Raw genomic sequence first — 14,381 nt, 5'->3', positions numbered from 1 at the left:
GTCTGCCTCTGCCCCCTCTCCCAATACTTGAGACTTGGACGTTTGGCATTACCTTGTTGAGCCCCTCCATGACCACATAAGGAAGGTGTTCATGCAGCATAGCTGGGGAGATGATGACTTCATTGAATGCTTTATTGTCACCCCAAATTGCAAAGTAAGTGGGATCCTCCTGTTCACAGCAACTGGAATAGAAGTCGAGGATCAAAAGAGAGGGAGAGATGGAGACATGGGAGAGCGTGTGAGTCAGAGAAGGAAGGGGGATAATGTGAGAAAGAGACACAGTAGGATCCAGAAACAGAGAACAAGTGAATGTGAGGGGGGAAGTAAAAGAGAAGAGATGTTGAGTTACATATGCTGCCACTCCTCCCAAGAACAACACTAATCAATCCTGATGCAATATCTCCTCTCCTTAAAGCTCCTCCCCAGGGTAGACATAACCACCGCAGAATAGTGCTAAATAAGTCTCATTTACAGACAAAGCAAGCTGCCAAAGAATGCGGTGGCTTTCCCAAGGTTATCCCCTTGGGTTCCTTTCACAACAGAAGTGTGCCCCCTAGCCTGGCTGCAGCTCCACCTGTACTTACCAGCATTGCTCGGCAGGGTGGTTGTGCACTACGTGGATGATGCGGCCGGGTGGGTAGAGTGGCGTACTGGCAGACAGCGCAATGGTTAGATCACTGGGGTGTGTCCAGAGACGGTTACTGGTCACCGAATTCCCTTCAGTCTCCTCTGGGAGTTCTGACTTGGGTATACACTTTGTGGCACCCACGATGATTCGCCACTGTCCAAGAAGAGAGGGAGGAGGAGAATGAGATGATGCAACAGATTGTGATGCAAGAAAACTGAAAGAGACCAAAAGGAGTTGAGGATAAAAAGCCAGGGCAGAAGGGGGCCTATAGTGTCATATTCCTAGAGTCACTTCACATTAGCCTGTTGCTGGGTTTAGTTCACAGATTACACAACACTTTAAAAGTGTCCCAGAACAACAACATCAGGCTTGTGCCCTTATTTACTTAATCACAAAACAAAAGAAATTTCAACTGTCTCCCTTCACCCCAAGTTTTTCCGCCTCTGATTAAAAATAGCAACATCTTCCCTGTTTTTGCTGACGGTCTCCTTCCAGGAGCCAGAAACATGGCATGAAAGTGTTATCAGCCCTACATTGGAGGGCCAGGTATGGTGAATCCTTTACAAAGAGGTATTTTCTCATGCCTATTTATTAGGCATTTGAGCTAAACAGACATTAGCAACAAAAGAAAAAAACTAAAGTTCTAAAGAATCTGCATGAAAAACACTTCCCCTCTCAGTTAGACTAGGTTTTGCTTTTCTGTTCCTTCTGAGATCATAACCCTAACAGTTTCCCATGCTCACAGAACAGTGAAAGACAAGCAGCATAGAGTGGAATTTCTAATGTAAAAAACAAGCAGAGAACAAACAACCCAACCAACCAACCAACCAAACAAAAAAACCCCTTTCAAGCATGTCACTCTGCACAATCATACAAAAAGACCCAAAGTCCTTTTTACTCTTTGCAGGACCCCTTTAAAATTCCTCATATTAAAACTACTGTTAATAACGCTTCTGTTATCCATTAGATTGGGGTGCCTGACTGACGCTATGTCTACACTACACTGTTCTTCTGGAAAAAGCTATGCAAATTACGAACCGCAATTAGCATAGCTTTTTCTGCTTCTTTTTTCGGAAGAGGCTTTTCTGACATTTGGCCCATCTACACTGGGCCAAATGTCGGAAACCCCCCCTTTTCGGAACATCCCTTCTTCCTCATAAAACGAGGCTTACGGGGATGCCGAAAAAGCACATCTGCTCTTCTCAAAAATTTTTGGAAGAGCAGACGCGTTCCCTGGACCTAGTAGAGTTAAAACTGTATAATGTAGAAGTAGTCCTACAGCCCAGGAGTGCTTTCACAATGCCCATAGTCTGCTTTAACACATGTACTAACAGCCAGATCATTAGTGTTTGTTTACATCATTTTGGTTTACACAAGTTTGTAAATAGACAGCACCATACATAGAAATAGCTTATCTAAATACATATGAAATAAAATGAACTTAAAATATAAATCAATATGGGGGTATGTCTACATTAGCCCCCTAGTTCAAACTAGAGTGGCTAATGTAGGCATTCGAACTTGCAAATGAAGCCAGGGATTTAAATATCCCGGGCTTCATTTGCATGTTCCCGGGCGGGCGCCATTTTTAAATCCCCTTAGTTCGAACTGACTGCCCGCAGCTACACGCGGCAGTCAGAAGTTAATCCGAACTAAATCCTTAGTTCAGATTAACTGTTACTCCTCCTGCAACTAAGGATTTAGTTCGGCTTAATTTCTGACTGCTGCGTGTAGCCGCGGGCAGTCAGTTCGAACTAAGGGGATTTAAAAATGGTGCCCGCCCGGGAACATGCAAATGAAGCCCGGGATATTTAAATCCCGGGCTTCATTTGCAAGATCAAATGCCTACATTAGCCACCCTAGTTCGAACTCGGGAGCTAGTGTAGACATACCCTGGGTGACTTTAAATTTTATTACTTGGAATCTGTGTGGTCCACACAAAGTTGTGCTTAGGTTTATGTGGTAATAAGGTTAGCAATGGCATTTTCTAGTCTGTCAGAAACGAATCTTTACAACATAATATACATGTTAATCCTCCATCTCCCAAGAGTTAACACAATCCACTTAATTCAAAAATGCACAACTGAATAGATACCATGGAGTCATGGATGTAAAACTCCATTACTAACTTCATTACTTCATTACTAACTTAGTCCATTACTGGCCACTGCTCTCTAAAGGCCAGGAATTGGAGTGTGAAATCCTAAACCAGGCATAGGCAATAATTTTTGCAGGGGAGGGCACTCCAAGGATTTGGTAAGTGGTCACAGAACTTACTTTTCTATTACATTAATGGAAGTGGTGAGGGGTCTGGGAGGGAGACTGGGGGCAGGAGATTATGACCTGGGGAAGGTGTTGGGTGTGCCAGGGAGGTGCCAGGCTCTGACTGGGAGACACTTATCAGCAGAGGTGGCTGGCAGCATGGCAGGACACACAGACAGGCAGGCTGCCTGCATGCCATAATGGTCCTATGCCACTCAAAGCTGCCGGATGCTGCTTGCAAGCATGCCTCTGCACACCCTTTGTGGGCAGGGAGGCAGTATGTCTCTGTGCCCCCACCTACAACTTCCTTTGGCTAGAAACTGGTTAATAGGAGCTCTGAGGATAGCACTGCCCCCTTGCTCACTGCCCCTTGCCCCCAAGGGGCGTGCAGAGACATGCTTGTCAGCAGCCTGTGGCCATGGTGCTTCCGGGAGTGGCATGGCTGGGGCCTTGGCAGCCAGGCTGGATGCTGTCCCTTGTCCTAAACAGACTCAGTTTAGGACAACACCTATTCATTTGGTCTGGTATTTCCATGAGAATAATTGTCAAAACTTTTCATTCCAGGTGACTGGAATAGTCTTACCTTTGGTTTGTTACTTCTCTGGAGAACATCAAGAAGCTGCCGGCGAAAACCCTCTAGCTGTGACAGACCAATTCTAGAAGCAACAGAGAGAAAGAATATTAGCTACAACTGCACAGGAGACAACTGGGAAGTTAGCATCAAAACACAAGTACCAAGGAGAGGAGGTACTGGCAGAACAGAAGAATGAAATACCACAATCCAAGAGATGTACAAAGGTGTGGGAGATACCACAATACGGGGGATGCAAGAAACATCACAGAGATATCAGACGACACAATACAGGTAACCCACAGGCAAACGGACAAGATAGTGCAAAGGTTTGAGATGTGACAATACAGATAACTCAGGAGATAGATACAGAGATGCAAGATGGCATGAGACAGGTAGATAGCACCGGTGTGATGTCACAATACAAAGAACCAGGAAAATGGTTCAGAGATATACAAGACCACAAAACAGGCAAGCCAAGGAGATGGTACAGCAGTGTAAGACACCACCATACAGGTCACCAGGGAGACAATGGACTGGTGAGAGATGTCAACTTACAGATGGCCAGTAATAATACTCAGTACTCTAAAGTGCTTTCCCTCCAGAGATTTTTACAGCACTTTACAAAAGTTGGTCAGGATCATTATCCCCATTTCAAAGATGAGGAGACAGAGAGCAAAATGATGTGGCCTGCCCAAGGTCACACCACGAGTTGATGGTAGAACTGGGGACAGGACCCAGGTCTCCTGGATCATGGCTCCAGCATTAGGCCACACATCTCCAAGGCAAAGATAAAAAGGTGTGATATATCAGATGCAACAATGAACATAATTGTGAAGTCAGGATATTCACCTTTCTACTCATACAGGGAGAGAGGGGGAAGGGATATGCCAATACACAGGTGTGTGATACACCAATAAAGGTGTCCAGGTAAAAGATACAGCAATACAGGTAACTAGGAAGAGAAGGACAAGTAAGAAGCACATGAGGATAGGTAAATGAGGAAACTGGAGACAGATATGATTGGGGTGGGTGGGGTTTCAGACAGGAAACAGGTACCTTTGGTATAGAACAAATGGATACTGAAGTGAGGAATTCAGAGACTTTTCAACTTGCCTGGGGACTAGATCTTTGCCAAGCACGACAGCAGTCACAAACTCTTTCGAGTACTCCATGGCATCCTCACTGGAAGAGAAACAGGGTCCAAGAAGAAAAAGTAGGATTTCACTGGCAGTGAACGGCACTCCATGGCCAAATTGCTCATGACCTCTGAAGGCTCAGATTTCCAAGAGACTGGATTTGGGGGACTGTGGTGTTGTGCAGGCCACAATTTCTGTTCCTGATGACATCTGGGGTTCTCACCTTGCTCCACACACACAAGGCTTTAAATTCACTCCTGTAGCCCAGGTGCTATTAGCCTTTGCGTGCACTTGGGAAAGGAAGTGCTCAAACATTATAACTCAAATTGATTCTCCCCATAGTCTTCATATGGCCAGGACACTTGAGAGAGGTAGGAAGGCCATGGTGCTTGTGAGACAAAGAACACCACTTTCTGCACCACCCCATCCCCGCTGGCCCATGGTAAGAGTGAGCTAAGGCTCCGAGATCCTGTTCATTATGCAGATTTACATCTTCACTGGCCTCTCTCTGACTGGTGGATAGATTCAGAGTAGCTAGAGGGCAACACTTATTGACAGAAATCAAATGAGAGGGTCTACGGACGATACTGCAAGCCGTGTTAGAGTATCATGAAGAATAAAGATCAGAAACATGGTAAGTGGAGGCACCCCAAGGAGCTATCTGATAGTCTGGGGTCTAACAGCACACCTTAGCCATGGCTGTGTCTATAACAGTGCAAGGGATTTCTATTGGGGGAAACCAAATAGATTAGCTACAGAATTCCCTCAGGGTATGTCTAGACAACAGGCTTTTGTCGACAGAGGCTTTGTCAACAGATACTGTCGACAAAGCTTCTGTCGACAAAGAGTGTCTAGACTACACCCAGTTCTGTCAACAAAGCAAGCCACTTTGTTGACATGAGAGTGTAGATGCAAAGGACAGTGTAGATGCAATAACACCTTCCGTCAACAGAACTCTGTCAACAAAAGACGTTGTTTCTCCTAGAATGAGGTTTACCACCGTCAACAAAACTGCCGAGTTCTGTTGACATTATGTCGACAGAACTCAGAGATAGTGTAGACGCAGGTATAGTTTTGTCGATAAAAGTCCACTTTTGTCGACAACACCCTGTAGCCTAGACACACTCTCAGTGACTGCCCCTTGACAGTCATTACAGAGCACTCTCTGTCCAACAGACACTGCAGAGACTCCTATCATGGAGTGCTACACAGACACACAACTATCGTGATGCACAAATCTCTGTAGCTGCTGTAAATAACCGTTGCAGTGACAGTCATGACTGATCAAGGGGCCCCATCCCTCTTCATGTGGGTCAAGATGGGTGATTTCTTTTTAGCTACTATATGAGTCACCTACTGTATCTATCTGCAATGGACAAAGAGGCACAGTGCCCAGAATCTCATAATATGCAGTGGAAGATGACGGAAGGGAAACATGGGCTGGGCTGCCAGCCTCTTGATTGTGGCTTGCGATTGCTATTGTAAACAGGGTGAAGCTACAGTATTTGCCAAGGGACTCCTGTGTGATGTGACTTCATATATTTAATGAGTGACTGGAGCAGCTGTCCACCTGGCATCATGATCAAGATCTGAAACCTAGACACACAGAACCAGGCCAACTGCAACATCAGCATCTCTAGTGTATTGCTCCCATGGCTGTAAGATTTTTAGGACAGGGATGTCTCTTGCCATTTTTCAGTACAGCACCAAGCACCCTGGAGCCTTGAGGTGCTCTCATACTAGCACAACATAATGGTCATCTGCAATCCCCCTGTCAGGTCTCATCTCCCAGCACATACCTCAGCAGCCCCCCAGGGGGAGAATAAGCATAGCACTTCAGCGATGGGTACTGTGGACGCAGCATAAAGGACAGAATAGCAGCTGTGCCAGCCCCTAGGGAATGGCCCACAACAATCAGCCCATAGTGTTTTGTTCCTCTGCCCTGCAAAACAAAGACAAGCTGAGATACTGGAAGAAGGTGGGCACCTTTCTACAAGGCCCCGCCGGCTTAGCAAAAGCTGACTCTTCCATGCACTAGCACGCCAGACCCTCCCTCCTTCCATAAATGACTTATGACAGTGGTTCCTAACCTTTTTGATACTGGGGACCAGAAAACCCATTCACAAACTTTTGGCAGACTGGTAACATTTTATTTGCATATTTGCATATTAATTACCATCAAAAGCCCAGCCCCCAGAGTCCCCAGTGGCAGCCCTAAACCCCAGAGCCTCCCAACCCTCAAGTGCCAGCCACTGACCCCAGAGTCCCTTGCATCCAACCACCCCCCCCCAGCACCAGCTTCCCATCCTCAGAGCCCCCCCGTGGCAGCCCATTCCAAACGCCTCAGTGCCAGCCCCCCACTCCTTAGAGCCTTCCCCCCACCAGATCCTCCCCCAGTGCCAGCTTTTTGTTTCCAGAGCCCCACTGCATCTAACCCCTCCCCCAAGTGCCAGTCCCCAATATCAGCCCCATTCCCAGGGCCCCCTAGTTCCAGCACTACCTCCATAACCCCTCACCCACTAATAGCTCAGCCTCCAGGAGGAGACCCCGCCCCTGCCTGGCACTGGTTGGCTGAGAGGCAGGGCAGGACATGCGTCTCCCAACAGCCTCAGCGAGAGCAGCGTACCTCAGCCCCGACACCCAGAGCCACTGCAGCCAGAGATCGGTTGGTTGGGACCCGCTAACTTATGACACCTTCTGGAGTGGGAGTGGAATTCAGATTACAGGCTGCCTTAGTCTAGGCTACATAATGACAGTTCCACCAAGCAAATCCCATCCCTGCCCTGGCAGGGCACTTCAGAAGAAATGAAAGCAGAAATCCTAGCAGTCACATCACTAACTTAGCGGGACCCAACTCTGTCCCATCTGACAGATGCAAATAGGACACGTTTGGCACTTCTTGTGACTCTGTCTCCACACAGCAGGGAACTAACTCATCAGCCTGGAGACAGAATTTAGGTAAATCACATCAACTGCCACTCAGAGAGACAACTCAATAATTTTCAGGACAAGGGTTCTAGAAACTTTTTTAGAGGGAAACTGTAGAGATGTGCAGTGAGAATAATCAAAGATGAATATCCAACAGACTGGGGTGCTCCTAACGGTTTGCACACAGGCTACGGAAAATGGACTGCTCTGGAAAGGAGGAGAACTTGCAACATAATAAATTTGCTGGAATTGAGGGTAAATAGAAAGACCATGAAATGTCTAACTCCCCTCTTGGTGTCATCCAGGCTCAGAGTGACAATTATGCAAGCTTACATAAATGGCCAGGAGGAATTTGGATATCTCATCGGCAAACCGAGAATCTACACTCTTCACACTGTGAAACAGTGGAAGCTACTGGGTTTGGCAGCGTAAGTACAAAGCAAACACAACATTCAAGCCTGTTTGGCTAAGTCAACAGACCCTGTGCCATGGAGAATGGAAAATGAATAGACAACCTCCGTCAGTTTCCAGCGAAGAATGCCACAGAGAAATTTATTTGCCTTGTTGTTAGACTTTCCTTGTTGCAGTCACTGGGGGGAGGAATGCATGGAAAAACTGATGCATTCTCAAGTCAGGAGTCTAATCCCTTTTGTGGGCCTTTTTTCCTTTCACTCTCCTTACTCAGATAGCCAGAGCACTCCTCAAAATGCCAAGATATGTCCCCAAAGTTCTTAGTTTTCCTGGCTCCTTGAAATGTCAGTTTGCTCCCTTGAATTCTATCTTCCACTACATGTCCAATCAGATGCCAAAAACTAATTCAAACTACTGGCTTGGAACTTGTATGGCTGCATCTTCTGGAGTGTAGATATTTTCAATAACTAGCAGACTAATTCTTGTAATAAAAAATCCACTTCTAAACTTTGCTATTGCATTTGGTATCTATTTAGAAGTTGAAGCTCTAGGCATGGTCTGAATCTTAAAATTTACTAATAAAAAACTATGTTAGCATTATCAAAGCTTTAAATCTCAGTTCTCTGCCTGGCCCACGGCAGCACTAGGGCCCCTAGACTATCTAGAGGAAAGGAAAGTCTTCTATTTCCTTATCTTCCCCGGGGCCAGACCCTAGTAAATTAAAGATTGGGTCCAGCATATTTAAAATTATCTTACCAAAAGGAAGTCAAATTCAATTGCCTTGATGTTTGATAGGTGATGAAGTACTATTTAGACAGGAACAATAACAAGATTTTGGGTGCACAATGTGCAAGAGAGAATTAAGGTATCAGAGCTTCAAGCACCACTATATTTTTGCCAAGTCTGGGCAGCAATTATTGAGGTCTATGGGACAGCAAGAAATTCCCCTCTTATGAGTAACAGTTGCTCACTAAATAAGGCCAATTCCCACTTTCTGGGGTGATAAGAAGAGAGCATCACATTAAGAAATCAGAGTAGTGACCTGTGAATCCCTCCATCCGCTTATCAGATATTACAAGGTGATCATCTTACTGGGGCACTTGGTTCTCAAGTCCTGCAGTCTGCCACCCTTTCTTGATCCCTCTTTTCCCTCTTCCTCTTCTTTTTGGTTTCTAGGTTGCTTGCTAAATCGCAATAGCAGGGAATCTGACAGTCCAGAGAAGACTGTCCCTTAGTTAAGTGTCAGTCATTCTGTCAGTGCGGCATAATATACACTCACTTTGGAAGTCAGCATTCAAGGGTTGTGGTGTGGGTCTCTTCATGATACGGGAAGATCCGTTCATGCAAAATGTATATATTTGAGCTGTTCAGATGAATGCTACTGGGTACTGCTCCCTGGTAGTCTCTCTCTAAACCAACGGATTCCATGGGCATAAGAATTTAGTCTTATTGGTATGTTTCTCTGCTCAGTGTTGCTATGGGATGAAGCGTTTTTGTCTGCAACTGCAGCCTGATTTCCTGGTTTTTGCCTTGCTTCAAGAACTAGCTCTGAAGCCCTGAAGGACTGATGTGGAGAACCCTTCAAAATAGGGTGGTGCATGGAGGAACAGGAACACTGGAGTAACTGGTAACAAGTTGGCTCTCTGATAGCTGGGATCAGCCAGACTTAGAAGAAAGCTTTGAATTCCTGGGACCAATTCTACTACAGTTGTTTCAGGACAGTGTGGGTGGAAGCAGGATACCAGTAGCACAGGAAAATCTCATCTGCTAAACACGGAAATCAAGAAGAAAGGACTCACCAAGTCACGTCCAAAGGCTTGAGAAAGCACCATCTCCTGCTCCAATTTCTTCTTGATGTACTCAGCAGACAACACCATTCCCTAAGGCCAGACATCACAGATCAAAATGTGATCATTAGCATAGCAGCCTCAATAACACAAGTCAGCAAATTACTGAAAGGAGCTAGTGGGCTTTCTAGCTAGGGTTCTGGACTGCACCCAAGAGTGATGGGGGAAAGTACTGACTTACCCTCCTGTTTCATTTGGAGAGAAAATAATTGGGCAGCAGGTATGTGTCTAAGGAGCAGGACTGTGAACTGCTATACAATAGCAGAAATGATAAATATTCATATTATGGTAGCACCCAGAGACTTTCTGACACTTGGACCATCTATCTTTGGTATTTACCATCACAGAGCAGTGAACTGAACCCGGATCTCCTGAGTGCTAGCACCTTAACCATTATCCTCTTTAGTTTCACTCTGTAAATGAAGATGTTAACTATTCTAACACATTCACAGGCAAACAAAAGAACATCAAGGTTCCTGTTATGTCTACTAGCCCCAGAGAGTGAGAGAACTGTTTAGTAGCCCACATGGGAAGAGGAATGGGTGGGGCCATGGGGGAATGGAGAGGCGAGAGACTATTGTGTGGAATCTACCCTCGTTGCATACTGAAGACATTGGAATGGGTTTGTAATTGTGAACTATTCAAAGCACTTGAGTGGGATAGAATCCAAAGATCTGGACAGCTCATCTTATTTGTCTGCCTTCAGTGTACACAGCATTGAATTTGCTATGTGGCTGTTTCTCATTCTATCTGTAGTAAATATGGAGGCTGCTGATTCCTGCTGCAACAGATGATTGGTGTTTACTGATCAGCTAACACCAATGAAAGAATGTGATATGGTATACAAACATCACATGGAGGTGGAAAGGGTTGAAGGAGTATCCTCGGCCAAGCTATCCCTGCCATTCCAACCCAAGAGCATGGAGATACAGGCTAAAAAAGGAGCAACCCAGCTCAGAAGGGAGAGGCTGGGAAGGAGAGCAGACCTATCTGGAAGGCTCCTGCCAAAAGGAGCTGAAGAAGACTCCTAGAGGAACAAGACTGTACGTGGAGCCCAACCTGGGCTAAAAGGTTTTGGTTTCCTTCATTTTAATTCTTATCTGAGACCAGATAAGTGACCCATGAAAGGTAAATCAGCCCCCCTGCCCCAGGCAAAATGCTGCTAATCTTCCTAAGGGCCAAGGTCAGAGCCCAGTGAAGTGGGCAGGCCCGGGTTTTCCTGCCACTGTCCCTGCAATGAGCAGGTGCTAACTACTAGGCTCCCGGGCCCCCCAGGGAACCCCATTACAATGAATTGCCCTACTCAATCTGCCTAAAGATGAAGAATGTAATAGGAAACAAGGAACTAAATATACTGAAATAACTGAACAGTTCTCAAGTAAAATGTGAACATGGTCAAATGTTGTTGATTTAAGATATAAAGAATCCAAGCTCATTGCAAAAATCTGCAGCAACCTGGGTTTCTTTAAATTCTTAAATATGCCACTGCATTGAATAAAACTGGTATTGAAGAGGGAAGAGCAGAATGTTGATAAGTTTGTGAATCTGCAAATGAGACATCTGTAATGCTATTATCATTATAATCATCAAAAAGTAGCTATCAGGATCATTTTAGGTTTCATCTACACAACCAAGTTTTGTTGCCAAAAGCTGCCTTTCGGTGACAAAAATGCAATAGCATTCACATTGCAATGTGACAAAAGTCGTGGTTTCAGCGACAAAAAACTTCCATCACCATAAGGGACTTTTTTCTTTCCCCCTCCCTTTAACTGTCGACAATAATGCAGTGTGGACAAAAGAAGGCTTTTTTCACCTTTACAGCCCTCCAGGATGTATCCTATAATGCCCCAAGCAGCTGCTACAGTCAGCACTTTGAACTCTCCTGCCCTGCAGCCAGATATACAGCAATCTGCCCCTCTCTCTTGCAAGCCCTGGAAACTTGAATTTCCATTTCCTGCTGGCTGGCCCAGCATAGAGAGCTCTTATGGCTTCTTCCCAGCTGATCATGGCTGGCTATCACACCAAATATACTCCAGCTTGGACGACCATGGAACTTTTGGATCTTATCACGCTGGAACGCGCCTCACGCAGCTGCTGCTTGACTCCAGCTGGAACTGGAGGAGAAGAAGGCAGTGCCACCAGACCAGGACCCCACGCAGCAAAGGCGGGCCCGTGGGGGGAGGGAGAGAGGGAAGGGCCGCACACCACCGGAACCTGGCCCGGCTGTCCTATGCGCTCTGCTGCAGAGGAGGGGGAGGAGGCTGCTGTGCAACGCCAGTGTTCCCATCGAGCAGTGAAATGTCTGGCGGGACTTTCAGGACATTTCACTACTTGATGGGGCACCAGGAGAGAGTATTTAAATTCAGGACAGTCCCGGAAAAATTGGGATGTATGGGCAGCGTAGGCATGCGACATGCACCTTTCCAGACCACCCTGCACTGATGTCTGTGAAATACCCATGGTGATCCACAAGCACCTGCAGCACCATTGAGAAGTACCCCTTCTTATTGATGTCTTCTGTGGCAAGATGGGTGGTGCTAAAATTGGAATGTGTGTGCCATCTATTGACCCCTCGCAGTTAGGAAAGCCTCCATCTGCACAGCCAGCCACCACATCATGAACATGTCCCAGAGACACGGTCCTCTGTAGCAGAATGTGATGTATTTCCTTGCACACTTGCAATGGTACAGCGCCAATGGAAGACTTCTCCATTACAAATTGGTTTGCAACAGACCGGTAACAGGGGTTACTAGCTTCCAGGAACGCTTCTCTACTGAGAAGGCAGCTCTCACTCTGGTATCGTTGCATTGCAGGCCAGGAGTCAGCTCAGCACCCAGCTCCAGGAAGGTTGCTTTGCACCTCCTAAAGTTCTGTAGCCACTGGTTTTCAACCCACACCTGCAGGGCAATGCGGTCCCACCACTCAGTGCTGGGTTTCCTCACCCCAAACTGACAGTACCTTCTGCAGCTATTCTGTGAGTCACAAATGCAAAGACAAGTTGCTGCTGTCCACCTCACAGTGTCAGCCACTGTGACTATTTCCTCTGCCAGTAACTTCAAGAGTAATTCTGCTGCAACGTGTGATGTCCTCACAACACTGAACACAACACAGGAGAGAAGTGTGGGATCCATGCTTTCACAATGCACATGCTGGAGTGCAATGTCAGTTGGAAACCCCTAGAGGGCTGGGAAACAAAGCAGTGCCTGATGGGACGTTTTGCATGTTCTCAAGATGCACTGTGCTCTGTTCTACACTCCCACGGTGCCTAGCAACAGATGGAATCCCCACAGTGCATTGCTCCCACTGTCGATGGCACTGCACTGGAACATGTTCTAGAGAGAGATCCTGCTCTGCAGCCCAGTGGGAAAACATCTTCCACCTTGCTTGGTAGATCGGCCTTGTGGAAGGTTTCCTACTTGCTAGCAGGACCTGCTGGAGCTCCTCCAAACAAGTACGTTCCACCTCACTCAACCACGGAGCATCAATGACACAAGGTGCAGGGATGCAAGGTCGGGATTTCTGAAAGGATCATGACCATCTTGTCCAGGTTGTCCCTAGATTGGGAGTAAGCTGACGCCAGCCACTACTGGAAAGGCCACATGCAGAGCCCGTCATGGCAGATATGAACACTACCAAATGCTCCAAGAGGAAGACAGACAGACCCTGGCCATAGTCAGAGGATACAGGAGGCCCCCACTTTACGATGGCCCGATTTATGACCCCCGCACTTACAACCTTTTCCGTAAGTGTGGAAGGGGCCAAAATCCCCCAACTTACGTCCTTGGCCCCACATTTACAATGGGATACAACGCCTGTCTAAATGCGAACTCGAGTTACGACGCCCCCGACTTGCGATGCTATCCCAGGAACCAATTACGTCGCAAGTTGGGGGCAGCCTGTATATGGTCTGGGATCTATCTAGAGGCAGAAAAGTCTTGGTGCAGGTTGTGTTGCGCACCACTTTGATGAACTCTACCCTTCAAACTGGTACTAATGTTGACTTCTTGTCACTGACCAGGAAATTCAGCAATCGGCAGGTATCTAGAAAAGCATCAGACTGCGACAGACCTGTGCCCTGGATCTGCCCTTGACCAGCCAGTCATCAAGATAAGGGAAGACCTGGATGCCCCAATGCCTGAGATAGGCTGCTACTACCACCATACATTTGGTGAACACCCTCAGGGCTGCAGCCAACCCAAACGGGAGGACTGTAAACTGGTAGTGGGCAGAGCCCACCATGAAACAAAGGAACCTCCTGCGACCTGGAAAGATCGCTAAATGGAAGTAGATATCCTAAAGGTAGAAGGAGGCATACCAGTCTCCCGGATCCAGAGAGGAAATGATGGAGGGAAGAGAGACCATACAGAACTTGAGTTTCCACAGATAATTACTGAGGTTTCTCAAGTCCAGAATAGGGATGTAGAAAAACGGTTAATAATGTAACCATTAAAAATCGTTACACAGTTACATGCTGCGGGCTCTGCAGTATAAAGCTTAAAATGCAAAGTCCGCAGCGCAGCTGGCTCCCCAGAGGTGTGTGCTGGCAGCCAACTTATGCCAACCCCGCTTCCATGGAGCTGACTGCCACCTATGCT

At 46.6% G+C, this 14,381-nt stretch overlaps 1 protein-coding gene across 19 annotated transcripts in view; it reads right to left on the bottom strand.

The window, feature by feature from the left end:
- The window catches only part of DAGLA (diacylglycerol lipase alpha), a 179,950-nt gene that overhangs the window by 19,844 nt on the left and 145,725 nt on the right, over positions 1–14,381 (bottom strand). For all 19 annotated transcript variants that reach the window (XR_012903704.1, XM_075928467.1, XM_075928470.1 and 16 more), the window contains 6 exons: positions 9,739–9,819; positions 6,400–6,542; positions 4,578–4,646; positions 3,474–3,546; positions 585–781; positions 53–182 (listed from right to left, as the gene is read on the bottom strand). Coding sequence is in view for 18 of the 19 variants with exons in the window: in XM_075928467.1 (XP_075784582.1) it covers positions 53–182; positions 585–781; positions 3,474–3,546; positions 4,578–4,646; positions 6,400–6,542; positions 9,739–9,819 (693 nt within the window). In the remaining variant the exon portion in view is untranslated. The remainder of the gene's footprint in view (positions 1–52; positions 183–584; positions 782–3,473; positions 3,547–4,577; positions 4,647–6,399; positions 6,543–9,738; positions 9,820–14,381) is intronic.

This window comes from Pelodiscus sinensis, chromosome 4, assembly GCF_049634645.1.
Source record: "Pelodiscus sinensis isolate JC-2024 chromosome 4, ASM4963464v1, whole genome shotgun sequence".
Lineage (NCBI taxonomy): Eukaryota > Metazoa > Chordata > Testudines > Trionychidae > Pelodiscus > Pelodiscus sinensis.
Note: the sequence above shows the minus strand (reverse complement) of the source record. Positions and strands in the feature narration are given on the sequence as shown.